The sequence below is a fragment of the Meriones unguiculatus genome, chromosome 16, assembly GCF_030254825.1.
Source record: "Meriones unguiculatus strain TT.TT164.6M chromosome 16, Bangor_MerUng_6.1, whole genome shotgun sequence".
Taxonomy (NCBI): Eukaryota; Metazoa; Chordata; class Mammalia; order Rodentia; family Muridae; genus Meriones; species Meriones unguiculatus.
In genome coordinates this window covers 32,533,634-32,560,890 of record NC_083363.1, presented here as the reverse complement: position 1 = coordinate 32,560,890, position 27,257 = coordinate 32,533,634, and the positions used below count along the sequence as shown (strand labels likewise).

Below are 27,257 nucleotides of genomic sequence, written 5' to 3'. Positions count from 1 at the left end.
CGCGGCTCTAGCGGGTTCCCGGCCTGGAGCAGCTGGCACTTGCACCGCTGTTCACGTGTTCCCGGAGACCTGGGCTGGACTCGGGGCAGAGGCGTGCGACACTTGAGACCACACGGGCCAGGCGCGGAGACCGGGTGGAAATTCCGTGAGCCGAGTCCCAGGCACCAGCAACGGTTTTTTCCCCAGTTTCTGAAACGGGTTTTTCTTGCCTTATCCTGACTCTTTCCGAGGGACGGGGCACGCCAGGATGGGCGTGGGGTCTGGGCGGGGAGGAGGTAGGATGTGTTTAAGGAAGCCTGACTGTCAGGCGAGCGCGCCAGGTCCGCTCGCTCGCTCGCACCGCTATCTGGGGAGGCCAGAACCGCGCCGAGGGCAGGCTTAGCCCCGCGCCTGCTCCCTGCCGCCTCTTGGCTGCTGGCTCTCAGCTGCCCCCTGTGGGCGGTGGGTGGTGTCAGTGAGTTTGTTTAGGGGCTTACAGGCAAACTCTTAGTTTTTAAGAGTCTGGCGCAGATCTTTGTGTATGAGTGGCTGCCCGGCTGCCCAGCAACCGACCCTTCTCGTCCCTACAGCTGTTTTCGGAAGCCAGGCGTGAGGTCAGAACAGGTGTCTCCCAACCGCTCCCACGGAGAGTCATCTCAGGATAAGCCTTTTCCAGGAAGGAAGCCCGGGTGTAATGTGAGTGGCCTACAAGCCCGTGGGTAGAGCCACTGAACCCAGCGTATTCCTGGCGGCCAGGATTCCTAATTTGTACCTTCTGACCATTTGAATTCTGAGGAAGTTCAAGTGACACCAGATGTCACCAGCCACCGCCCTCGGCGGTTAAGCTGTGAGGTGCTGGGCTCAAACCTCAGTGAGTGAGAGTAACGGGATTTCACCAGGCCTGCGCAGTTACAGCCCCGAGCTGGGAGCCTCCCTGTGTCCGCGTTTGTGGGGCAGGACCCCCGGGTCATTTGGTCTTTGTCTTCCCCCCACCCCCATCACGGACCAGGAGCACGTGAAATGGCTTGTGCAGTCAGCTCATAGATTTGGTGTAGGAATTGAAATAGACTAAATTGGGGAGACAAGTCAGTGAATTCTTTCTCTCCCTCTGGAACAGGAAGTTTTGGCTTGATTTCAACTATTGCTTTGTCTGCAGGGACACAGGCTGAGCGGTGGGAGTTCCTTTAAAGCTACTTACGTTCCTCCACCCTCCACGAGTCGAGTGACATCGGAGCTGAAGCTGTGTGGTCCCATGGCTTGGTGGCCACGGTGGCCTTTCTAGATGTTAGCGTGGTAGTCTAAGGAAAGGACATGCTGATTCTTATGTCCCACCGTAATCTGTTGTCGTTGAGACAAGGTCTTGTTGAGACAAGGTCTCCCTGTGAAACGCTGGTTGGTCTGGATCTCTCACTGTGTAGACCAGGCTGGCGTCCAGCTTGCAGCCCTCTTCCTTCCGAGCGGTGGAGTTATGCTGGGTACCACCACACCCAGCTCCCATTAAAAACAAACAGACAAACAAAAATGATTCAGTAAAGTTGCAACAGAGACCAATGCAAAAGCCACGCAGGGCACATGGCGAACTTCCATGATCTCACAACTCAGAAGGCCGAGGGGGCTGGAGAAATTTGAGTTAGAGGCTAGCCTGAGCTACAAGGGCAATGACCCAGACTTAGGTTTTCAGACTTTATTGCACATCTGGCCATCGTCTATCTGTTCAGTGTGTTGATTCATACATTTTAAAATAAGTTACAGTCTTGGTACAGTGTCACTTGTACTAAGGGTTCAGTTAGTGTTCAGTATGTGTTCATGTGTTAAGGTAACACATGCATAATAGTGAAATACATGTGCACGTTGTTTTGACATACGCAGGCACTGTGCAGCCCAGTGCTTATCAAGACAGATAATTTACCATCCACCTGGGTTTGTTCATAGGCCCCACCGTCACTTGCAGCCCCTACCTTCCCAGCGGCAGCCATGGCATTCTCTTACCATAGGTTAGCTTAGCCCGTTTTTTGAGTCTCTACAGTTCTGTATAAAGTTTTGAGTTCTACAGTTCTGTATAAAGTTTCCTTTTCATTCAGCACTTCTATTTCACTGTATTTGTTATGTATCAGTTATGTTCAGGAGGTGTGCATAGGCCACAGTTTGTTTGTATGTCCCCCTGTTCCTGGTATGGGGGTCATTTGCAGGCTTTGCTGTTGTTGCTGGTTTCTGTGAAAAATGCTGCTGTGAACACTTGAGCATTTGTGCACCAGTTCCTAGGGACTTAGTTCTCATTCTCATGGAGGTGTGAATAGTGCATAGAGGAAATTGCTAGGCCTTCTAGATTGTGGTGATTTCTCTTTAGACTCCTAGAAAGAGTACAGACATGTGGTTCTGGAGATCAAACCACAACCCCACTCTCCTCCCTCTGAATCAGGGTGGTTAGTTAGATTATTGTTCTCCTGGGGTGAGGCGACAGTATTCTCCTGGGATCCGCCGCCGGGACCCCCGTGTTTATAGGTAGAAGGGACTATAAGAAGTGGTCCCTGAGTCCTTCACTTAATGTGTTCTCACTTACTGTTTTCTGTTAGGCTGTGTGTGTGTGGTGATGTGTGTGTGATGTATAGGTGTGATGTGCGGCGTATGTGATATGTGTGTATGAGTGTGTGTACATACCACAGATGTCTGTGTGAGGTCGGAGGGTACTTGGGGAGTCTGTATGCAGCTTCTGCCAATTTGAGCTGCAATGTCTCTTGCTCACAGCGGCTCATACCAGCTGCCCTTTGGGCTTCTGAGCATCTCCTGCCTCTGGCTCCCATCTTGCCCTAAGAGAGAAGGGATTATAGATCCGTGCAGCTCTGGTGGGCCCTGGGGGTCTGAACTGAGGTCCTCATCTTGCTCAGGAAACACTTTACTCTCTGAGCCAACTCCCCAGCCCGTGAAGTCGATTTAGACTTAAATCATTGCCAATGATAAGACGAATGCTGTATCTTCGGAGATCTTCGAGGAAGGGGTTTCCATAGGGGAATAGACCCTAGATTGTGAAAGACTGGCTGAATGCTTTCTATAAAAAAGAAAAATCAACCCCAAGTTGCACAGAATCTAACTGAACTTCTGCCTAGAAAGTCCTAGGGGATTCTGGGCCATTGGGCGTGCTGATGTAAGCATGGCGGATGTACTGTTTGGATTTCACCAGTGTACATAGCTGCCTGCGTTTTCTTGGGAGGAATGGTAGAGTTGGGTTGGGTAAGTGGAGTACCTTTGCTGAGAATTGTTGCCTCTTTTGTGAAAATCGTGCCATAGTTACACCCATCTTATTACCGAGAAAAGGGGCGTGGCCGCTCTGAGGTCTTCTGCAGTAGTCCCTCTCTGTGGGACCTGAAGCAGGGCCTGACCTCGGGGGATCCAGGAGACAGGAAGTGTGACTGTCGGGTGGAACAGAGGGTGAAATGCTTCCGTGTCTGTCAAGGTGTCCCCGTGCTGACCAAGAATCCCAGGGGACAGATGAGCCAGCTTTAGTTTTGAGATGTTGGAGAGGGTCTGGGTCTCTGTAGTTTATGGAACCACAGTAAACGTTGTATGGCTCAGGCCAGGGGAAAGGGGCACAGCAGACATCCAGGAGAGGACCGAGCCGCCCGTCCACTCAGCCGGTGAGGAGAGATCAGGGCCCTAAAATGTCACATTCCCAACCGTCAACATAGGGTTCTCATCCTAGTGCGCATGGGGGAGGGGGCATCAAGTATTTGGACTTAGAACAGCTTTACTGCCGGGGCGCCATTCGCTTCCATAACAGATTTTACCAATGTTACTAACAAAATACAAGGTGTTACGGGGGTGGGGGTAGGGGGCTGCTCAGCTCGATGCCGCCTGAGTCCTCTTCAGGATGGGGGAATGCTGACGTCGTTTGCTTTTCAGCCCGGAGGAAGGTAAAGCCCAGCAGGTCCAGAGTTGTGGCTTCACTTTCCGGTTTCTGAAACCGTCAGGGAGAGACTTTGGCACTTAGGTTTCGTGCACAAGCTTCTGGAAGCACAGTTCACAGTATGTGTAGACATAGCACAGTAGAAGTCTCACGGGTAGGCAGAGCAAAACGACAGGAAATGGCACGCCGGAGTCGCTTCCTGTAGTATTTTACGTACTTGTGTCTCACGGAGTTTTGGCACGCTGGGGCCTTGTGGAGAATCTTGGCGTGGTGACACATACCTGTAATCTAAGCCTTTGGGAGCTGGACCAGGCCAGCCTGGGCTGTAGAAAAGAGCCCCTGACTCAAAAAGTAAAACAAGGGCCAGCAAAAGCCTGATGACTGAATTCAGTCCCCGGAGCCCAGGGTGGAAGGAGAGAACTGACTCTTGAAAATTGTCCTCTTACATTCATTAGCATACCTTGGCAGATGTGCTCATGTGACCCTCCTTCCTCTCTAGCTATCTATCTCACACATGCAAATGTTTTTCGATGCTGTTTTTTTTTTTTTTTTGGTTGTTTTTTGAGATAGGGTTTCTCAGTTTCTCAGCTCTGGCTGTCCTGGAACTCTTCCTCTCTGTGTAGACCAGGCTGGCCTCCAGCTCAGAGACCCATCTGCCTCTGCCTCCAAAGTGCCAGGGTTAAAGGTGTGTGTCTCCACAGGTGGCTGAAGACCTTTTGTTTTTAAAAAGTGAAAGGTACTGGTCAGTTTGGGTTGGGACTTTCCTGAGTGACTGGAATACAGTGGCCACACATGGCCGTCAGAGGTGCATCTCGATGGTCAGAGTCGAGTCAAAACAGACTGCACTTGCTCAGGTGTTCTAGAGCCAGGGGTGGCCGCTGCAGCTGTGTCTGCCGCTCTGGGAGCCCGACGGGACAGTCGCTTTGTGTGGTGCACATTTCTTTACCCTTCAGTTGAGAAATGGCTCCAGGGGCGGCAACAGCTCAGGCGCTTGCTTTTTCACTGTCAAGACGCATTTTGGCGGACGTTTCTTTCATGTTTACCCTTTAGAGGATTTTTTTTTGGGGGGAGAGGCTATGCATGATGACTTTCCTCCTATTCGCATTCATTTTTTGACATAGATTTCTCTTTTTTCCTGGGCCCCTGGAGGGGCCTTTTATCATTGCATATTTTATCAATACGGTATTTTCACGAAGGACCAGTGCATTGCAGAGTCCCTGCTTGAGTCCTGTTAATTACTTGCTCTCCAAATAAGAATCTGGCCCAGCTTTTAAATACACATCTGTGTGAATTACTCCCTACCTGGGCCGAATTCAGAGACGGAAATGGCTCTCCGTGGGCCCGAACCAAAGAGCTAGGAAATCAGGTCACAATCTCCAGGAATGGCCACCTGCCAGGGCTGAGGTAGTCACCTGGGAGACTTAGAGGTTTGTTTGGGGTTCCCTTTGGGTCTGAGCTGCCTCCAGAGAACTGGGGTGACAGAGAGAGCAAGGAACTCCAGTTGTCCCCATTATTCAGTGGCTCTGGCCTCCTATGTTGGGATCAAAGGATAGGGAAAGCCAGTCCCGGTGTTCACGGCCAGGTTCGAACAAACTCTGCTTGTCGCTGTCTGTGAAGCTGACCAGCCCACCTGCTTCATAGAGCAAAGGTTTCCACACTTTTTCCGTCAGGAACTGACAACTTTCTCTGGCTTCTCCACAGGAAATGTTCCATTTTGCTATCCTCTATCTTTCTATCTCCTCAGAGTCTTCGTGGGGCCTTTGTAGGTGGTGATCAGCTTCAGTTGGGCTGTGCGTGCCCCTGCTTTCGCCACACCTGTGCCGAGGAATCCCTCCCACTTCTTAGACCAGCTCTCAAAGTGTGTGTATTTCAGGGTGTGGTGATAGCTGTCACCCATGAGGCTGGGTACAAAGAGGTTTGATTAGTCACGCAATGGTTAATGGGATGTATCAACTTCCATGAACTTTAAAATTTCAGAAATATAAAGTATAGGTCTGTTCATTTCAATCATTTCTCAGTTTAGAAAGGGTTTGTGTTTTTGGATGGTGGTGGCACACGCCTTTAATCCCAGCACTTTGGAGCCAGAGGCAGGTGGATCTCTGAGTTTGAGGCCAGGCTGGTCTACAGAGTGAGTTCTAGAACAGCCAGGGCTACACAGAGAAACCCTGCCTGGAAAAACCAAGAAACAAACAAACACAACAAAATAAAAAACAAAAAAACTACCAACCCCCCCAATAAACAAACAAACAAACAAAAAAACGAAACAAAACAGGAAGAAAAGGGCTTGTGTGTGCATGTCTTCTGACACCTAATGGGTGCCCCTTTAAGTGTGATGTAATAACGCACCCCAGGTTACAGGATTTTTTGTAACGGATGACAAATAATACTAGTATAACGCTGAATGGTTAACACTTGCGTATCTACCTAACCAGTGTTGGGGATGGGCTTTGTGCTTGAGAGGCAGGTTCCCTGCCCCTGAGCCGTGTCCCCGGAGCCCCCGGGTAATGTTCACGTCCTCATTTTGCATGTCTGAGGACTCTTAACCCGTGTTCAGCCTCGACTCTCTTCAATGCAGTTTGCACTCTACAAGTAGATGTCGCGTTTGTCTGTCTTCACAGGTTTAAGAACTGAGATCCCGGGGCTTTCCTGAAGTCACATCTAGGGAGCAGGGTCATCAGGATTTGACGTAGGCACTGTGGTACCTGTGCGCCTCGGTACCCCAAACCCAGATTAAGAAAGTGAACTTGGGCCGTAAAGATGGCTCAGTGGGTAGAGGCACTTGTTAATAAGCCTGAGGACCTGAGTTCGATCCCCACAGCCCACATGGGGAAAAGAGAGATTCCCTCAACTGTCCTTTGACCTCTATGTGCATACTGTGGCATATGCCACCCTCCAATAAATTAAATGAAATACTACCACTACTAGTAATAATGATGATGAAAAGGGTAAAGTGAACTTGAGAGCCACAGGGCCATATTTCAAAGGCCCCTTTCCATCCTTTGGTGCAGCTGTAGTTTTCATATTGTGGCTCAGCTGCTCTAACTGCTCTGTGAGGGCTGGCCTTGGGTGGATGAAGGCTCGCTGACTGCCTTTGAGGAGGCCACTGTGAGAGAGGAATGGCGCCACTAAAGCTCCAGACTGCTGCACCGACAGAGTGCTTTGCCCATCCCACAGCGACTCACTTTTGGCTGTGGCTCCCACCTCCAGCCTTCTGCTTCAGACCACTGGCCCTCGCCACCCAGGTTCCTCTTTCCTGCCTTTAGAACAGACCCAGAACTTGGCTTTTGCTTCGCTTCTTCTGAGTCAGTGGGTTTCCTAGTTCCTGACGTCATAGTCAAGTGGTTTACATCTCCCAGCTTCAGTCCCCCGCGGTGGGGAACTTTCAGCCCAGACGGTACTCACAGTACAGCCTGACATCACATACCGTGCCTGGCCTCCTGTAGGCAGCGCCCGTCCCAAACCCCAGTACACTTACAGTTCACCCCCATGCCTAGACCACGACCCCTCATCCTGGGGACCACTCTACCATCTCCTTGTGGCGTTGCTTGAATGTTACTTCCGAGTGATGCCTTCCCTGGCGGTGCCGCCTCCTTCTCCTGTGATGGCTGGCCTCTCTGTGTCCTTTTACTACTTAACATACTTTGAGGACTGAATTTCATCGTTTTTCTTTGTGTATCTGTTGTCTGTTTCTATGCTCTGGAAGGCATGGTCCATGAAAGGATGTGTTCTCCGAACATTTCCAGGGGAGATGCAGGCATCTCTTCACTCCAGATACAGCACCATGGACAACCAAAGTACCATTCCGCCCAGGGCTACCTTTGTAAACTAATTATTCCAGCTGGCTTGTTTACCGAGCATGGGTAAGGGGTTACAGATAAGGGTGTGTGACCCTTAAAGAGCCACACCACTGGGGAACTTCACCCCAGCATGGATGACAATTTCTCCACAGCTTCAGGGATGAGACCTCTGTTTTAGTTCACCGACACTCTGTACAGTCTGTTACCTCCCAGATCATGTGTAACTGGCAGAATTACACACGGTTGGCACAGAAGTGCAGAAAGGGGCGGCTGGCATCTCAGGTGAGGATCCAGTGACCCCCCACTGCCTCCCCATACTCCTGAGAGTCATCACCAGGCCCCGTCTTGGGAGTCACTTGCAAACAGTCACAGCTGCTCTGTAGAAGATGGGGGTGGCTGTTAACTCAGAGGACAGTGTGCTCCGAAATTTGTCCCTTTTGTTTTATTTTGGCTTGGCCCACACTCACGAAGAACCTTGTCTACAGTGATGCTCAGTCTCATTTGATGAAAGAATGGTGAAGGGGCAGTCCTGCTGGCCTCACAGTGAAGGTGGTGGCGTATTTTGTGTCATTTTGGCTGGCCTGTGGTGCCTGGGTTTTGTTCCAGCAGTAGTCTAGGTCTTGCTGAAGCTGCTTTTCAGATGTGATTGTTGAAATCAGAGACTTCCGAGTAAAGCGGATTGCCCTTTGTAGGACAGGTGGGCTTCATTCATCAGTTGAAGAGCTTAAGAGAAAACACTAAGGACTCCAAGCAGGAAGGAATTCTGCATTTGGACAGCCTTTGCCTCAAGTCTGCAATGTCAGTTACCTGCTGGCTCAGGCTTGTCATCCCAGCAACTCCGGAGGCTGAGGCAGCACAGTCGCAAGTTCAAGGCCAGCCTAGGCTACAGGGTCAACATGGGTATTGTGGAATGCTGTTCTTTGAGCACAACAGCTATAAGTTCTTACCCTGAGAAGCTTGACTATCTACAAGACACTGATTGAAGACACTCTCAAAACTGGGCCTGTCGATATTCCTTTATTGGGGGTGGCATCATTATACCTTCACCTGAGATTCCAACCTCCTCCGCTTGTACCTTTCTCTCCATTCCTAACGGTGTGTAATTCTGCACTGGCTGCGTGGGGTCTCTGGATGTGGAAGGTTAACCGGCTGGGGACTTCATCCCTAGAGTCCTGGGGAAGTCATTAATGCTGGGGTGATTCTTCAGAATTTCGGGCAATTGGGGGGTCACCTCTGCCCTCTGAAGGAGGCCCAGTGAACTTACTGTGTCACCAAGCTGGACGTGGGCGGGATTGTTGCATGGGTCAGCTCTTATTGACGTGCCTGGGATGAGTAGAGGTTCATGTTGCTGCAGAAAAAGTCCATGAAACAGCAGATAGCTCAGTAAGACTCTGTCTCAAAGTACAGTGTAGAAAGGTCTGGGGAGGTATTGATGAATGGCTTATGTTAGGAACGGGGAGGAACACAGCGGTAACTCTTTGGAGCTCTGGCCTGCTAGTTTATCCTGAAATGTTTGGATTTGTTTGCTTCCACAAGCCAATGAGCCAACTCCTTAAAATGAATCGATGGTCACCCCCTTCCTCTCTGACTGACACACACACGCACACACACGCACACACACATCTTCACATCCCATGGCCTACTAATTTTCTCCTCTGAGAATGTTGGCTATGTTTGAAGGCCTCAGGCCCTATGTGGAAGGGAAGGAAGGGCTCCAAGTGGTGCTTCAGTGGACAAAGGGTCTTGAGTGGGAGGGCTCTGGGTGTGTATACCAGCAAGCGTTGACTTAACCCTACTTAACTTGAGGTCGTGGTCCACTGGCGAGGAGAAGGCATCTAGGCCTCCAGGCTGGGTATGATCACCCTCTGAACCGCTTCTCTGGTACTGGAGTGGCAGTCAGCAAAGGCGGCGATGGAAGTCAGAAGGGTGGGAAGGCTGTTTGTGGAATGGCAGGTGGGCTTGGCTGGTAGTCAGGGAGCTGAAGTGTCTTGCAGTTCTGGCCCCCCACATCTGGCTCAGATGTGATTGAACATGGTACAAGCAAGACAGGTGTTCCCTTTGGGGTTGAGCTTGGCTGCTCCCAGGGCAACGAAGCCAGCATGACGCAGAGGAAGAGGGTCCTATTAGGCAAGCTGTTTCTCTTTGGAGTGCATTCTACAGTGGTATGGAAGCTCCAGGACACAGAACATCTTCCGGGATTGGAGACAGCTGTCTGGGGAATTGTGTGGGGAGGGGCGACTTGACCAAGCAGGAAGGGGTGTGTTTGCTAAGAGGGAGGTGGTGACATGCATGTATGTTTTTGATAACGTGCAGCAATAGCATGTTTCGGAATCCTGGATTTTACGCCACAGCAGCAGTGAAGTACTCACTGGGTGGGAGGACAAAGGATAGTTTCACAGTTTTTAGGGGAACCCAGAAATATCTATGAGGTACTTCCTGGCTTGAGGCAACTCCCTTGACATCACATAACCTTGTACTTCGGGGTGGTTGCTAAGGAAATCACTGTGGAGAAGAAAATTAAGTTAGGATGGTGTGACTTTGGCTGGAGATTGGGAACCTGGGTGGCATCTGGCTTCTAGGAAGGAGTCAGTAAGTAATTGGTGCTACAGATTTCTTTATTCATATATATGTATATACATATATTTTCCAGTATATATACTGTATTCCGAGTGACTAGCTTATAGGCTAGACACATTAAGCTGTTTCAGTTTGTAGCAGTTAACAAATGACACCGTTAGGAGTGCTTGTAGCCTAGGGCTGCCATCCAGAACATACAGAAACACCAAGGACACTTCCCCCAACCTGCACGGAGAAGGGCAGATCCCTGCTGTCTGCCGCTGGGGATATCACATATAGGGTGACGGTAAAGGCAGGGACCACCGGACAGCGAGATGGCGAGGGCATAGGGGCTGAGCCTGGAACGTTATCCTTCTGCAAAAAAATTAAATGAGGAAAGCAAATAAGGTGAAAGGTCTGCCCTTGTTGAACCCAGGTGGAGGCACCGGGGTGCTGTCTGCACTTGCCGTATGTTTTAGGTGGAATATAATTAGAATGAATTGAGGAGAGTGAAACAGGAGGAGGGCCCATAATAGCAGTTCCTGGATAGAGGTGTACGTGCATCTGGGAGAAGAATGGTAGAAGATCCCAGGAAGGGTGTGAGGAGCAGAAAGAGGGTCAGACGATTGGAAGTAGAAGAGCGAGAGCTGTGTTCCCGGCTGCTTCTCAGGCCTGGGTGCAGGACTCAGGAGAGACCGGGGCGTCCTGGGTCCTGTTTGTTCCGGGGTTAGAGTGGATTGCAAAGTGAGGAATCCTCGGTTTGCCCTGCGGTGTCTGTTTCCAGTCTGGATGCATGCTAGGCCAACAGCTGACCCGTGGAGCCCATTTGGGGACTGCGGAAGTTAATGCCAAGTGTGTTGTGAGTCTGGGTTGTGGCACCTGGGCTCCTACTTGCTCTCCAGTCAGTCACCCTGAGCACATCCTGCTGCCATGCTGTGAGGACCCACCCTCTGCCCAGTAGCATGTCCAGAAGGCAGGGAACTGAGAGGCTCCTCCTCCATGGTTTAATATTACGTATAGAGGGAAGGTCTCTTTCACCCCACAATCCCTGCTGCCCGCCAACATCCATTTTGTTGTTTTTTCTTGGGGTGCCGGGGTTAATAGCTTTCTATTGATTCCAAAGGACAAGCAATGTTGAGAACTTTGTTGCAGCCAGGGCTTCACAAACTTCACTGTACCGCTGGTCTTTAGGATCCTGAGTCTGATTCACAGGCCTTGGGTGGGGCTTGCGATGCTGCATTTCTGGAGGGCTCCCTGGAGACGCTGGCATGCTAGGTGGAGGACTGTGAGTGGAGTTCTTCCTAAAGGAGCTGTTCTTCTCTGCTGGGAGGCAGAGGCAGCAGCCAACATCGTAGGTGATTGGTTGGGGTGGAGCAAAGGGCGGTAATGTGGGTTTTCCTTTTTAATAGGAACACCCTGGAATTAGTTACCTTTTGCTGTGTATCCAATTGCTCCCAAACCCTGGCTGCCCTGGTGCTTGACTGTGTGCCCTGTCACACAGAAGCAGGGCTTTCAGTTCAGCTTCCTGTATCTGCCATCTGGGACTGTGTAGCGAACTGTTTGCAAACTCAGGCCTGAAAGGACAAACCCTGAGGATCTCACAGGGCTTCGTGAATGGGGACTCCAGCAGGGACTGATTCAGGCTCTGCCCTGAGGGTGCAGGCAAGGACAATAGGGGCAGAGAGCTAGAGTGTAGCTCCGTGTAGAACACTTCCTGCATTGCAGAGAGCCCTGCAGATAGACGTGCAGAAATGATCATGGGTGCGCAGTAGAGGAGACAGTCCTGCCACAGCCACGTGATGTTTGTTGATGCTCTGTGTGTGTGTGTGGGGGGCCTTCCAGTTCCCTGCCATGGGGACATGCCGCAGGGTTGAGTGTGTCCTCCAAGCATGGCTGGCTATCTCAGATGATTGAAGAGCGGGATGGAACCATGCTCCACCGCCCAGCCTCACCTTGCCCTTGCTGTTACTTCGGCAGTACCCAGTGGACTGCAGGGTGCAGCTGTAGGCCTGCGAGAAGGGAAGCCGACAGGAGCATCGCCGAGGGCTGACAGAGTACCTGAAACCTCACCCCTGAGGAGTGTTCTAGTAACAGGCGCTCTAGGTAGGGAGAGGATGGGGGTCTTAGTGCTCAGATCCTGCTGTCACGTAATTATACCGTCGTGATTGCTTTTGCATTTGGTCTTGGATCATGAGTGCCCACAATAGGCGAAGTTCGTTTCCCTTTAATCTCTTAGACGGCTTTTGCTGGGCACCAACAGTCAACACCGTAGGAACAGGTGATGGAGGTTTCAAGGTTCCGTTGATATTTCTTGGTAGAGAGAGATGTTACCCTGCAGGCGTTTCTTAATTAGGATCCTCGGATCTTGCTTTGAGTGACTGAAGGATGCCACTGAACACTCAAATCTCAGCAGCCGAGGCTTGTAATCACCCCACCTCCATCAGCATGTCACGGGCAATTAGCATTTGTTAAAGTTGGCTTTACAAGTTGTCTCGGATTGGAGGCAACTTGGCAAGTGAGAACTGCTGTTAACAGAACCAGTTTGTATTTGAAAATGTAACTGCATTGATTGCCCCATTGTTTAAGTCTGGGCATGCTTAGGAAAAGCAAACCTGAGTGGCAGCTTGCAGAAGCCGCAGCTGGGGGACTTCGAAGAAGGCCGTCCCTTTTGAATGGGCACCAGCGTCTCCCAGGCATCTTGAATCTTGGGAGGCACATCCAAAACCAATCAGACATGATTGTAAAGTAATAGTTCCAACACTGAAAATAATAAGGGTCGTTCAACCCTGTCGTTGCTCAGCGTCACCCAGAGTAGGTCTGTGGCCACACGCTCTGGTTTCTCCAGCGCCCTGTGTTCTGCACCATGTCTGTCCAACTGCCTGGCTCCTCCTGTCATAGGTGGCCTCTAAAAGAAAGAGCAGGCCTGGCCTCTCTAGTTCTCTGTGTGCTAGTTGATTGACCCAAAGCTGCCAAACGTGAGTTGTATTGGTGAAATGGTGGACAAAGTTGGAGCCTAATTTTTTTTTCCTCAAGAGCCCATAGCTCCTGGGCAAAGCTGGTCCCTTGGCTACCACAGTAACCCTGACACAGCCTTGATCCCAAAAGAGAAGGTCTGTAGAGTGTCATCCTTTGAGGTCTTTGGCGAACGAAGCCCATCCTCCCCTGCAGTAAGGGGCACAGGGTGTCATTTCTCCCTAGAAACCTTCTAGCTCAGGTAGGGGACCAGATCATTTTGGACTGTTTCCCCCATTTCACCACAGGAGTGGGGAGAGCTCCCTCTCTCCTTTGCTTCGAAGGCCTCGCGAGTGGCCCCTCTGCTCAGGAGATCTGTGCACATGGTCACAGCGATGCCTTCTGAGACACGGAAAAGAGAGCAGACCCCTGAATGGCTGTCTAACATGGGTGCCATGGTTCACTTGCACGCAGAGCAAGGAGTCTGCTCCGGGGTGACTGCAGGGACCTGGAAGGGCAAAGCCTGGGGCTTTGACTCCTTGAGCTATAAAGCACTGAAGAATTCTCCTCAGAAACAAGCGATTTTTGTTGTTGTTGTTGTTATTGTGTAGCTGGTAATCACTTTGTAGTCCAGGCTAAACTTCTGCCTCAGCCTGCCAAGTGCAGGGATTTTGCCTGTGTCCCTTTTGGAAACAAGCCCTAACAGGTTGTCAGCCAGAGCACAGGACTGCCGCTCCCGAGCGACCTGGTGTGACAGTGCGCCCTGTGGTGAGGCTGGCTGCCGGTCTCCCGGGGGTTGCCCTCTCCACCATACCTTTTGTGTTGTGGGAGCTGGCATCCCTGTTTGTGTGAGAGAGGCTTTAGCTAGCAACTCGCCTTCACCAGCAGCCTGCTCCAGGGGTGTCAGTTCTAGGCAGGTGAAAACATACCTCACAGAAGAGCTCCCAGTAATGTTTATAATCAACCCACCCTGGAAACATGGCAGCTTTCAAATGTGACCTATAATGGCCTGGAGAGATGACTCAGAGGTTAAGAGCACTGTCTGCTCTTCCAGAGGTCCTGAGTTCAATTCCCAGCAACCACATGGTGGCTCACAATCATCTGTAATGAGATCTGATGCCCTCTTCTGCCATGTAGGTATGTATGCAGACAGAGTACTCATATACATAAAGTAAATAAATCTCTAAAAAAAATCTACTGGCCTACCACAGGTCTGCCCAGGGCCCTTTGTGCTCCTCTTCCCCACCATTTCCCCAGACCCACACTGATCTGTGGCCTCTGAGACCAGCAGGGATCAGGGAGCAGCAGTTCCCAGCCCTGCGCCGTTTCCTGAGACCCTCCCCGATCTGAGGCACCAGAGACCAGCAGTGATCAGGGAGCAGCAGGAAAACCAGAAGTCTGAGGCCCTCTGGGACCGTGAGCTCTACCTACAACCCCAGAGATCGGTTACCATTAGGGACCACCAGGCCTGCTAATAACAGAGTGGACCAAATGGCTAGAGGTCAGCGAAAGGACAGCAGCAACAAAACCCAAGGCCATATGACACCACCAAAACCCAGCTCTCCTACCACAGCAACCCCTTTGGAGCCTATCACACCCGAAGCACAAGAAAATAATCTTAAAAATGAAGTTGTGAAAATGATAGAGGCCTTAAAAGAAGAAAACAAATACCTTAAAGAATTGCAGAAAAATACAACTAAACATGTAAAAGAACTGAATAAATCCCTTGAAGAAACATAGGGAAATGCAATCAAATGTGACCAGGACTTCTGATTTCAGGCCATGGCTTGCGGGTTAACACCAGCCACTATGCCCACTGTAGATGCTGCCATTGGTTTCGGTCGTGGCTAGGCACCTCTGGCGCTGCTTGGGCTCCTGGTGGGTGAGGCTTGGCTTCTAAGTGTTGTGAGATGAAATTGATGCTCCCAGTTTCCTAAGGTGTGGGTCTGGGATTGCTGCTCATGCAGCAGGCCAAGCAGTCACAGAACCGGAACTCTGGGAGGCAACAGATGCCCGCCCCACTCTCAGTTTCAGGAGTGCCATTGGACTTTGGGGTCGGGCTTCCTGGAGATCTTGCCCTGTGGGAGATGGGTTTCAGGAGGCCTGTCCCGCCTAGTCCCACAGAGGCGTGCCGTCATAAGGGGTGTGCAGGCGTGGGGTCTTTGGCTCACATATGCACCGCTCTGCAGACTTCTCCCTGTGCCCTGTGCTGTCCTTGAAGGTCTTTCTGTCAGAGCTCTAAGGTGGCTAGGGCACGGCAGCCCTTCCTCCCCCTCCTGGAAAGCGAGCCTTTTCTGACCCTCTTGGAACACAGAGGAACAAAGAGTAGGAACAAGGCCTGTCCTGTTCTGGCAGAGGTGGGAGCTGGTGTGAATGCCAGAGGAACATAGAAAGAGCAGAGTTGTGCCTTGAGGGACAAGCAAGGGCCCTGGACACATGCGTCCTGTGTTCCCCTTGCTTTCTGATTCTTCAGTGCATGAGTACAGAACTGCCCCCCCCGCAAGGTCATCCGTGGGCGTTCTTGTGCCCTGTGTCACCCATACATACACACTTTTGTTGGCCCAGCTCTAGAGAGGATTCAGTAGAGCACAACACAGATATCCACGCAGCCTCCTCGCACATTGCCACATCCTTGACTATCTCGCTAGCAGTATAAGCCAGGGAATACCGTTTGCCCTGGTTTTATTTTTTTACATTTAGAAGATGTAAAAACATTGGCGACTTGATTTGGCAGCATTTATTAATATAAGAGATACTTACTAGGGAGATTTTTTATACAAAAACTAGCTGTTCTCAATTATAAAAGACAACTAAAAAGTGAAATTGAGGTCTGGAGAGATGGCTCAGTGTTTTAGAGCAATTGCTGCGGAGGACGTAGGTTCGATTCTCGGCACCTCCATGACAGCTTACAACTGCTTGTAGTCCTACTTTCAGAGACTCTCACCCCTCCTCTGGCCTCTGTGGGTACTAGGAATTCACATGGTTCACAGACATACATGCAGGCAAAACACTTACACAGACAATATTCAAAATAAGTAAATATTTAAAGCAAACAAAAAAATCAAATCAGATCTCCAGCAGCTCCGTATGCTCACCAGCACTGACTGGAGATCCCTTTTGCTTAGCGACAGAAGCATTTCAGATTTCAGAGTCTTGGATTTGGGGATATTTGCATAGACTCTACTGCTTGAGCCTCCTCCTCTGAAATCCTAAATGCTCTGAAGTCCGAACTTCTTCCACGCCATCTCTCAAAAGGCTTCAGGCTTTGAGTGTTTAGTCTAGGGATGCCTACTCTGGACAAATGGCCGTTCTAGTGTCACCCCTCTCCCTGTGGCCCTCCTGCCATTTCCCTGGTGAGCAGTACACTAGAGCTCTTCTTCTGTTCCTTGGTCATCTGTGTGTATCCGCAGTGTAACAAGCTTGTCAGGGCTGTCTCCAGACAGCTGCTCCAGACAACTGACCTGAGGGGCAACCTAGGTGGAGTGTGGATGAATTAACTCCGTGGAGGATGGAACTGTGAGAACCGACTCTCGTTAGCTGGGGAGATACAGGAGCAGTGTTTCCTCCCAGCCCTGCTTAGAGAGCTCAGTGACAGCGTGAGCTCTGTTCAGAGGGGTCAGAGCTGTGTGTAAAGGAGTTGGAGCTGGTTGGCCAGCGTAGTATACAAGTGCTCCGTCGGTAGCTCATCCAGTCCCGTCACACTCTGAATGTACTGTGAGGAACAGACAAACAGACAGATGGAGTCTTAATCTGTGTCTCTCTCTCATGACTCCGTTTGTGTTTACATCTTTCTATCCTGTTTAAGAAACCCTTGCCTCCTCCTCCTCCACGCTTTTCTGCAGGACCCTGTGGGTCAAGCATGACCAATTGGGACATCAGCTACTTGGTCTTTCTTGCTGCTGGGGCAGCAGTGTCCTGCCTAGTTTTGAAGGTTGCACACAGAGGGCGTAAGTCGGGGCCTGGATCTGGCCTCTCCTCTCCTCTTTAAGCCGAGGCTGGGGTAGGACTGCCTTCCTTGGAGGACAAGGACTTGTGCAGCTCATAAAGACACAGTGAGGCAGTGGTGGCTCCGGCTTCCTGTCAGACCCAGGATGGCAGACTCCACAGCCTGCCCTAACTCTTCTACCACATCCCTTTACTCTTGCAGGCTCTCCGTCATCACCGCACACCCAGATCTGTGTAGCAGAGCTCACTTCAGCTCCTCCAAGCTCCTGCCTGCCTTGAGCTATGATCCCAGAGGCCTTCCTTCCTCACCAGACTCAACTCTTGGAAATGGGCAGGAGTGAAGGGCATTCCTCTGGACTCTCTGTAGTCCTGTTCTGGTGCTCACAGTACTCTCACAGTACCCAGGGTGCCCTGGTCCCAGCACTCAGGAGCCTCCTGTCCATTGCTTTCTACCCCCTTGCCCCCCGCACACGGCAACAGTTTGCTTTGCACAGTTTCTTCAGCAGCCTCTGCACACATGAGCTGTTGCGTCTGCAGAATGAGCGAGTAGTTTCTAAGTTATCAGTTCACACAGACTGCGCATAAATCATGTGTGCTCCGGTTCTCGGACGCTAATGTTCCCTTATTAAGGCAGAAGTCAGCCTTCCGGTTCCTATCCATTCTCTCTGACTCCTTTTTTAATTAGTACAAAGCTGAGGCAGGCTGTGGTTGTGTCACCTACCTCTTTCCAGTCCCCTTCCCATGCCCTCATTACCTTTTTGAAGTTCAGTTTGTTTTTCTGAAACTTGCCAAATTGCTTTAGGAAACTGGGAACCCTATGAATGAATCAGTGGAGGAAATCCTTGTGTTTAGAGGAAGTAGTCCTTGCCTGTGTGTGTGTGTGTGTATTTGTGCCTGTCTCTCTGTCTCTCCCTCTCGCTCTCTGATATTCTTGGACAGTTTGTATTCTAAGGAAACATATTCCCATGGCAGTCAGTGTCACCAAGAGGAGGAACAGTTCATGCCCAGGGTACACATGGAACTTAACCTTCCCATAAAAGGTCACTTTATGAATGCCATTCTGTCTAAATAAACACAGAAACCCATACAGATAAATAAGGCCCCAATAAACAGAATCCCACAATAAACTTTCTGTTTATTGTGTGCCCATTTCTCCACCCCCTTGGCAAGCTGAGGCTAGTGATCTTCCAGCATGTGTGGCTGCTGCTTGATGTCTTGCCGGCCCTGTTATGCTCTGTCACTTTCCTTTCGGCCTGAAATGACTGGAAGTGGGGGGCGCCTATGCTCATTTCCTGCCGTTGGTCTGAAAAAGAAGAGAAGGGGTGACTGTTAGACAAAGCCCATAAAAATACCGACATCTACTTTTTGAGATGTTTGAATATCAATTCCTGTCTAAATAATTACTGTTGCAGGAGGAAGAGACGCCAGAGTTTAGAGACTATAACAACAACTTATTATTCTCCCTTAGCAACCGTGTGGAAGGTGACACGTGTCTTGTATTTCTGCAGATGGGCTGACAACATAATGCACAGTATTGCTTTTTAGGCCCTATTTTTTTAATCATGTGTGCAGATGATAGTGGAGGGAGTGACTCTGAGGTATTATTTTCCTCAGATGGAGGAGAAAAGATACAAAGCAGGGACACTTCGGGGGTCACCCAGCTCTCCCCGGATGGCTGGTAATGGTGTCCTCATAAGAAGAGAAGGTGGCCCTGTCCCCTGTGTTCAGGATGTAGTAAATCACACGTGTGGTTTCCTGGGCATGGAGGTCTTTGATGTATCGCTCCAGAAAATTGGGAGTCTTTTGTGCTGTGGTGTTTCAAAATTAATGACAGAACATCTCCACCTCCCCTTGTTTGTTTCGCTTTCGTGGACAGCTGTCGAAATGGGTTGTAGCCTGAACAAGTTGGAGAAGCGTGAAGAGAAGCGGCCTGGGAACATTTATTCAACTCTGAAGAGACCTCAGGTGGAGACCAAGGTAGATGTGACCTATGAATACCGCTTTCTGGAGTTCACCACGCTGACTGCTGGTGAGTACAAGGAGGGTGTCTGGGTGGGACACAGTGTAGGATGAGGCCTAGCCCAAAGTCTAAGGGAGGACAGTTTAGAGAGTTAGGCTTTCGTATCCCTCTTTACCAGAGAGGGGCTGCGTAAAATAACAGCCTGAGTGAGATGGCCCACACCAGTCATCTCAGCATTTTGGAGGCTGAGACAAAAGGATGGAGAGATGCAGGACAACCTGAACCACACGGCAAGACATGATCTCAGGGAAATAAACCAACCAACTAGGTAGGCAGGCACTTACAGCTATGAGTCAGTAAGCAGTCCATATGGGTGGGCTGAACTCAGCCTGTGGACCAGGTTGTACATTCTCTGTGAGCCGACTGTAGAAGAAAATGCCCTCTGTGTCTGCCTGCCCCATCTCCCCAAAGTCCACCCAGCCATCATCTTCCTCTTTTCAATCTGGGCTAAGCTTTGTCTCTTCTGGCAAGTGGGGTTTGTGCCATCACCTACAATCCGTGCCCTAGGTCCGAGGATTCAGGACATGGCCCTGGTGTGACAGGTAAAGGATGTTCAAGTTATCAGGCAGAGTGCGTGCTGAGATAGTGTCCTGGGTGCCTATTGTGTGCATCAGGCTGTTTCTGGGGTATGCAGGTGGTTATTCTGGTAGGTAGGGGAGACCCACTGACAGATAATGAGCTTAGTAGGTTCTAGTCATGAAGAATGGCATGTAACATGGAAGAGATCTGCTCTTTCTTTTGGGTCACAGAAAATGAGGAGCACACACTCAACAGTTTCCTCGACTGTATCTTAAAATACAGCTTTCTCGGCTGCCTAAGGAATGCTTTTAAACTTCTGTGAAGATGAAGGCGAAAGAGAGAAGAGCCCTTGCACTTCTGGGGGTGGAGGGTTGATTCAAGGGCTGTTTTAGAGTGATAATCACCAGGCCTCTTGACTGCAGACTTGGTCCCAGGGCATAAAATGGGCTGTCCCAGGATGCTGTATCCCTGTCACAGGGCGATGTGGTGATTAGAGATGGAATGAAGTATGTGGAGCTTTTAGCACAAAGTTTGGTGAACAGCAGCAGGTGTTTGGAATCTTCTTCACCCTGTCCTTTTCCCTTTCTCCTTATCTTCCTTCCTCCTCACATCTCTTCTAGAGTAAGGTCCCAGTGCTCTTCGAGAGACAGACAGCTGGGCTTCTTCACAGATACGCCTTCCATGTCACCAAAGCCAAAACCAGCGTCTCCTGTTTGCAATTGCTTTCATCCAATGCCCTTACACTGTTGTCCCCACCATCTCACTCAGATAGACCCACCTTGGTATCCTGGGCCCATGGCTTCTCATCCACAGTTCCCGTTCTCGATCATCCTCATGCTGTTCAAACCCAGCTGATGTTCTCATTTTGAGGGTTCAGATTTGCAGTGCCCACCCCCACTCATTGTACACTTGATCGCCAGCTGATGGCACTAGTTGGGAGGTGGAGACAGCAGGCTGTGGGGCATGACTGGAGAGAGTGGCCAGGAGGAGCACAGCTCTAAGATCACACCTGGCCCCATTTCCATCCCTGCTCAGAGGATTCCCATCCCTGCTCCTGCACATCTCGGCCACTTGCTTTGTCTGTGTAAAGATTGGAGGGAAATGGTGCAGTCGCTGGGATAATGAGGCTCTGCAGGGGTTATTTTTCTCTCTTTTGTAGTTCTTGCACCTTAGTTGTCTTTCTTTTATAATTATGAGAGTGATTGTCCCCAACTGTAATCCCAGCAGGGGGAGAGCTGAGGGTTTGAATCTCCTCTGAGTGTGTGTGGTACTATCCCATGAGCTGGGATAGAAGGGAGGGGGGGGGAGTGGGAGGGCCAGTGAGGGCAGGCATTCTCTCTCTGTGCTTTCTGGCTGCCAGGATGCAAGCCGCTTCCTTCCTCCACACCCATCTGCCATGGTGGACTGAAGCCGAAGCCTCTGGCACAGTGAGCTAAAGTAAGCCTTCTGTTTTACAAAAGAGCAATAACTTGATCATACTAAGACCCCGTGAACACATGACATTCTTTGCCCACCATCCTTGTGGTCATCAGTGGAGTTACGGCCCTTGCTTTCTGGTTTGTCTCTGGGCAACACCATACCTGGCTTATCTCTGACCTTCTGACCCTTCTCTGCACCCTGAGGACTGGGATTTCCCCTGCCTGTTCTGTGTGACAGAATTTTCCTTGGAAGATACATCATACAGAAACACCCAATGCCCACCCACACCCACACTCCTCTACAGACCAAAGCAACATTTGCAGTAGCCTCCAATGTAGTGAACTAATGATGGGGGGGGTGGCTACTCACAGGAATATGGGTGAAGAGTTACCTAACAGGAGCGGGGGTGACTCAAAAGCAACTGCATCACTGGAAAGCCCTCCCCGACATGCGAGGGCTCAGGAACACTGGTTCTGGGGCTCTCTTCACAGCTGGCAAGCATCTGCACAGGGAATCTCTCCTGTCTTCTGCTGGGCTGGTCAGGGGTCACCAGCAGTGGTCACTCCTTCCAAAAAGCCCAAGAGTCCTGGGTCCAAGTGTTTGCTCTCCCAGACCTTCTGTCTACTTCCCAGCCTCATGATCCACCCCGCCCTCCTCTAGGAGGAAATGTTTGGATTTGGAAGAATCTGTCCTACAGTGGCATCTGCCATCCCAGGTCCTGTGTATTTTACCCACTGCTGTTAATTCTCTGCAGTCTGCCTTCCTTCATTCCCCACGGGGCAGACTTCCACGCCTCCAGTCTGAAGATGGTGCCTGTATTCTGAAGTACTCCGTGTGCAGGGCAGTGCCTGGCACTTAACGGATAATGAATATTTGAGAACTGAAGGTTTAACTAATATGTATTTTTAAATCCTGCTCTTTTGCAACTTAAAAGTATGGAGTGAGGCGTGCACCCTGCCATCCACGTGCTCTGGAAGCATGATTTAATGGCGTGATAGGATTCAATCACTCAGTGTACTGTAACCTGTGTAGCAGTCCCCTTTATAGGACTTTTAAGTTATTTTGGAATCTGGGATATTATAAGTAATAAGATTTACTATAAATAATAATCTTCATGTGCAGTCCTGATGATCTTCTAGGGAATCTGCAGGTGAAGTATGCAGATGTTGGGACTCTGAGAAGTTGCTAGCCTGTCCCGTCGTCTAGATGGGACCTGTTTGTGTGAGACACACATCTGACCAGATGCAAGTCCTTGGCAGGTCGCTCTGGACAGATGAAGTGAAGTTGAGCATACTCCGGGCTCCCATTGACCAGCACTGCCTTTGTGGAAGGACTGTGCATTGTGCTCGCCCTGGACCCTGCTTTGCCAGCTCTCCTGTGTCGGCCTCACCCCTCCCTGCTGCCAGGTTCCTGCCGAGCTGGCCCCATTCCTTCCCACCATCCCTTCAGTTCTCTTCTGCAGCCCCAAAGTTTGTCGGTTCATTCCAAACACAGTTTTATTCCACCATACCCTGGGCCAGTTGTTTTTCCTTCAGGCTGAGGACCAGCTGTTGTTTTCTTTCTCAGTCAGGGAGAGGAGCTTGTCTTAAGGGGTCAGGCCCTGGTGAAGCTGGAATTTGGCCAGTCAGCCTAGAAGCTGGCTAGTGAGCTCGAGAGTGGGGGTGACTCCCACTTGTCCCAGGTAGTGCGTCCAGCTGCTCTGAGGCCCTCTCTGCTGTCAAGCATGAGCCAAGATTTGTTGAATACCTACTCTGTGCTGAGCCCTGGGAGGGGCCTCCTGTTCCTGATCTAATCTTGTCGCGTTTTCTCCCCTGTATTCACTGCACTGAGCGTGGCTCAGGACTCAAGCAGCCACACCACGCCAGGCTGTGGAGCATGTCCCTGCCTGAGCTTTCCGTGTCCCTTCCTCTGCTCTGGCTCTACACCCCAGACAACCACCAGTTTGCTCTCTTCCTGTGCTTTCATAGTTTAACCTATTTGAGATCGCCCTGCCTGCCTCCTCTCGCCCTGGCTTCTCCCATTCACCGGGGTTTCTTTTGTGTCCTTGACCTTTCCTGCCATGCCAGTCTGTGACAGCTGCTGCCCTGGCTGAGTACAGGTTGTTTCTCAGTCACCTTTGAAGGATATTGAGTTCAGTCCAGTGTCTGTCAGCTAAGGGGACGTTCCCCTAAATATTCTCCCTTCTGTGGCTTCTTGGCCAGTCTCTCCTTGCAGCAATCCAAGTTACCTAGGTACCTAGGTTATCTGTCCTTGCAGGCGAGGTGGAGTTGTAGGCGGCTCCTGTCACTGCCTCAGAATTTGGTGCCAGGAAACCTAGATCTCCCCAGCTGGGAGGCTTCAGATCTCCAGTGTGCTGAGTTAGTCAGGCAGAAGACGGGCAGAAGACAGTGGTAGGAAGACGCTGTCACTCCAGGAAGTAGGAGGACCTAGGCCATGGACCACACCCAGAGGCAATACTGTGTGTGGAAAACTGCAGTGGGGTTGGAGTATGGCCTGGGGAACAGCATGTGGCAGTCAGATGGTAAAAGGTCTTAGCCAAAGCTGGTGAGGTGGCTCAGTCAGTAAAGTCTTTGCTCTGTAAGCATGTGATCTGAGTTTGATCCCCAGAACCTATATTAAAGCTCCGGGGAAGCCTTTGGTGTTCAGTGTTCTATGGCTAACTGTCCCAGATCCAGGTAAAAATGGGAAACCTTGGGTCAAAAACCAAAGTGGAGAGACACAGAGGAGACATCCATGGTTGACCTTTGGCCTCTCTGTGTACTTATAGCCTCATATACACAGGCACCTGCACACACACATGAACGTGCATACCCATACAGACACATAGACACACAGACATACACACAGATGCGCGCACACTCACACAGAGACACAGTCACACAGACACACACACATACACACACTAATGCATACACACAGACACCCCGACACAGTCATACACATGGGGATCAGGAACCCGGTAAAGGGGGGATGAGTGGCGACAGAGCCCACGCAGAATGCTGGGAATCAGGCTCTGGAGACCAGCCTCCAAGTGGAGGCTGGACACTTTACCGTCCAGTGCAACAGCCTTTAAATGATTGACAGGCGAATCAGACCACCCTGTGCCAGCCTCAAGCGCCAGTAGCAATCAGTCATGTTGATGGAACTATAAGGAGATGTGGGGATGTGGGGAGGGGAGGTCACTATGGGTCTCCAAAAGGTTTATCTGGTGATCCACCACACACATAGACACACAGATGCTCATCCAGACAGGCAGGCTTTGCTTCATTTTCACTCTTCCCCTTTGAAAGACATGTGAAGGGCACTCTACAGTCTGTCAGCTTTTGTGTCTGGCTCCTTCAGTCCATCCCTCTGACCCCTCCATGCTGCTGTTGGTCCCTTTGGTTCCTAGCATGTGCTATCATCAATTGACCCTTCTCCTATTGAACACCAGACTAGCTCCAGGTTGGCGCTGTTAGGAAAAAATGTTGCTGTGGATACGTGTGATTGGGTCGTGTGTGTGTGTGTGTGTGTGTGTGTGTGTGTATGTGTGTGTGTGTGTGTGTGTGTGTGTATGCGCGTGCGTGCACGCACCAGCGTGATGTTGGGTGTTCAGCATGTGTGGGGTTCTGAGATGTTCCTCACTGCTTCCAAGTGCTTGGGATTACAGGCATGTGTTGACTCTCCTTACTTATGCAGTGCTGGAGAGGGCACCCAGGGATTTGTGCATGCTGGGTAAGCAGTCAACCAGCTGAGCTACATCTCTGGCTCATGCTTTTATTATTCCTCTTTTTAACAAAGAAAGGACACCCATGTAAGGTGGGGTTAGCCTCTTATGAAACAGAAAAATAGAAATGGATCTAGCAGAGGTGATGAAACTAATTACCCATTGGGCCCCACGCTGCCAAAGGTTGGTAGAGTGGCCCCTGCACTCTGAACGGTACAGACCCGCTCTGGGCCTTCTGGATCCCTCAATTTCTGGCCTTCTATGATAAGTGTAAACTACACATTCAAGAAATTCCACACCAAAAGCCCTGAGTCCTTTCTGCCCCCTGCCTGCACCTTCAAGCTTGCCTTCTTTTTTCCGCTCCTGTTCTTGTAAACTGTTCCCATGATACACAGCACAATTCCCACAGCAGGCCTCAGGACCACATTTAAAAAATTTCCCTCCCTGTGGTTTTCCTGTCTGGGGCCCTGTAAGAGCTGGCCTTTGGGATTTTTTCTGACATTGTGCTGACCACACTTAATACTTTCGTGTCTGCTGCCAGCCTTCCATCGTCAAATGCTGTGTGTGAATTTTGTTTGTTTGTGATAAGAACACAGGGGACATTTTTGTTCAAAAGGTGCATGCTGTGCCATGAATCATAGACGGGTCCTCTGTCATTTAGCTTCCAAGGTGCGCAGTGTTAGCCCCAAACACAACCTAAAAAGCAACTGAATCAGTCTGGAATTTGTCCTCTCACACACTGTGGTCCCCAGGCAGCTGGGAGAAAGGCTGATCGTGCATGATGGGCCACAACTTTCATCACACTCCAAAAACTATTTTATCTCGTTATTGCTGTTACTTGGCCCTGAGTTTCGTGTTTGCCAGTGAGTTAGAAACCCTGGTGCCATTGCCCGGGGCTGGTGCTGGGTGTGATAGGGAATCAGCTCAGAAAGGTCCAGAGTCAATCATCTGCTCAGAGCTGCTGGCCAAGGACCACGGTTGAGTCATACCTTTCCTTTACCTGAGTGGAGATGGTGCCAGCGGCAGTATTGGTGGGAGCATATTAATGTAAAGTATGTTCAATGATTGCAAGTCTACCTAGACATAAACCGTCATCTACTTTATTTTATTTAAGTAGCTTATATTTTAGAAGACCTAAGACAAGCCAATACAATCACTCTTTTAATGACGTCTTTATTTATTAATAAGTGCATATGTACGGGCGTACAGATGCCGTGGTGTGTGCTGGAGAGCACAGCATAACTTGTGACAGTCAGTTCTTTCTTCCCACCACATGGGTCTCAGGGATTGAACTTGGGTCATTGGGCTTGGCAGCAGGTATCCTTATCTGCCAGGTCGTTGACCCCAGTTAATTAATTCATTTGTTTTTGAGATAAGGCTACATATTGTAGTCCTGGTTTGGCCTCTACCTCAGTATGTAGACTAGGCTGGCTTCCAGAGATGTGCCTGCCTCTGCCTCTTGAGTGCTGGGGTTAAAGACATGTAAGACCATGCCGGGACCAACAGAATTATTTTAAACTTTGGTTACTAACTTGTCACACCCCTGCTGTGTGCCAGTTTCTTCTGGGAAGAGCCCAGGCCTTGGTATTATTCAGGCTGCAAGGGATGGAGCTGGGAGGAGAGTATGTGTTGCAGTAAGTGGGTAAACGTGGACATCCTGACAGATGATGTTCCAGTGGGTGACGGTGTGCAGAGTTTTTCCTTCCTCACCCCCCGCCAGGGCTGCTTGGGCCTCTGGCTGTGGTCTCTGTTCCCTGAGACTGCTGTGTGTACCGTAGGCTGGGGCTTGCTAGGAAGCAGCTAGAGCTGTGCGGGTAGAAGTTCACCATCGCTCCCCCAGAGCTGGGCTTTCAGGGAGCCTTCCCCCACCCTTTGCTGAGTTGAAGGAGAGAGTAGATCCAGATCTGCCCTGATGTAGTGGGCAGGGCCAGTTCTCTGCTAGGAAGGGAGCAGTGGTGTAGAGGGGCAAAAAGAAAGGTGTGGTTTTTGGCCCTGGGGTTGCTGCAGGGAGAAGAGGGTGAGCGAAGAGAGTGGGTGCTGGCTTTTCTGGTGCTAAGTCTGTTTAAGGTCCTAAGGTGCCTTTGGGAGATAAGGTATGCCCAAGAAACATATGGGTTTTACATGCAGCAGAGATGGAGCCCAGGGGTTCCCCAAGTGTGGTCTCCATCTTGTAAAAATGCAAACTCTTGGTCCCCCCTTCCCCCAAATTCAGGCACCGTGAAACATAAAACAGTCCCTATGTGATAAATCCCTCAGATGCTTCTATGTTTCTTAAGTTTTACAACAGCTGAGCTAGTTCTTCCAACTATAGTAGAGGGGTGCGTTGAGGGACCCGGGTGGATGAGACCAAAGATTTGGAAGGAGGCTATGAGGTCCAGCTAAGAGCAGAACATGGGACGTGAGGAACAGGTCTCTGCCAACTGGGGAACCTTGGAGCCAATGGGCTGGGTCTTCTGAAAGCTT

The 27,257-nt window shown here is 50.4% G+C and overlaps 1 protein-coding gene across 2 annotated transcripts in view; it reads left to right on the top strand.

The window, feature by feature from the left end:
• The window catches only part of Rftn1 (raftlin, lipid raft linker 1), a 201,743-nt gene that overhangs the window by 543 nt on the left and 173,943 nt on the right, over positions 1-27,257 (top strand). For both annotated transcript variants that reach the window (XM_021636247.2, XM_021636246.2), the window contains exon 2: positions 19,007-19,159. In XM_021636247.2, coding sequence (XP_021491922.1) covers positions 19,015-19,159 — 145 coding nt within the window. In that variant the 5' untranslated portion in view covers positions 19,007-19,014. The remainder of the gene's footprint in view (positions 1-19,006; positions 19,160-27,257) is intronic.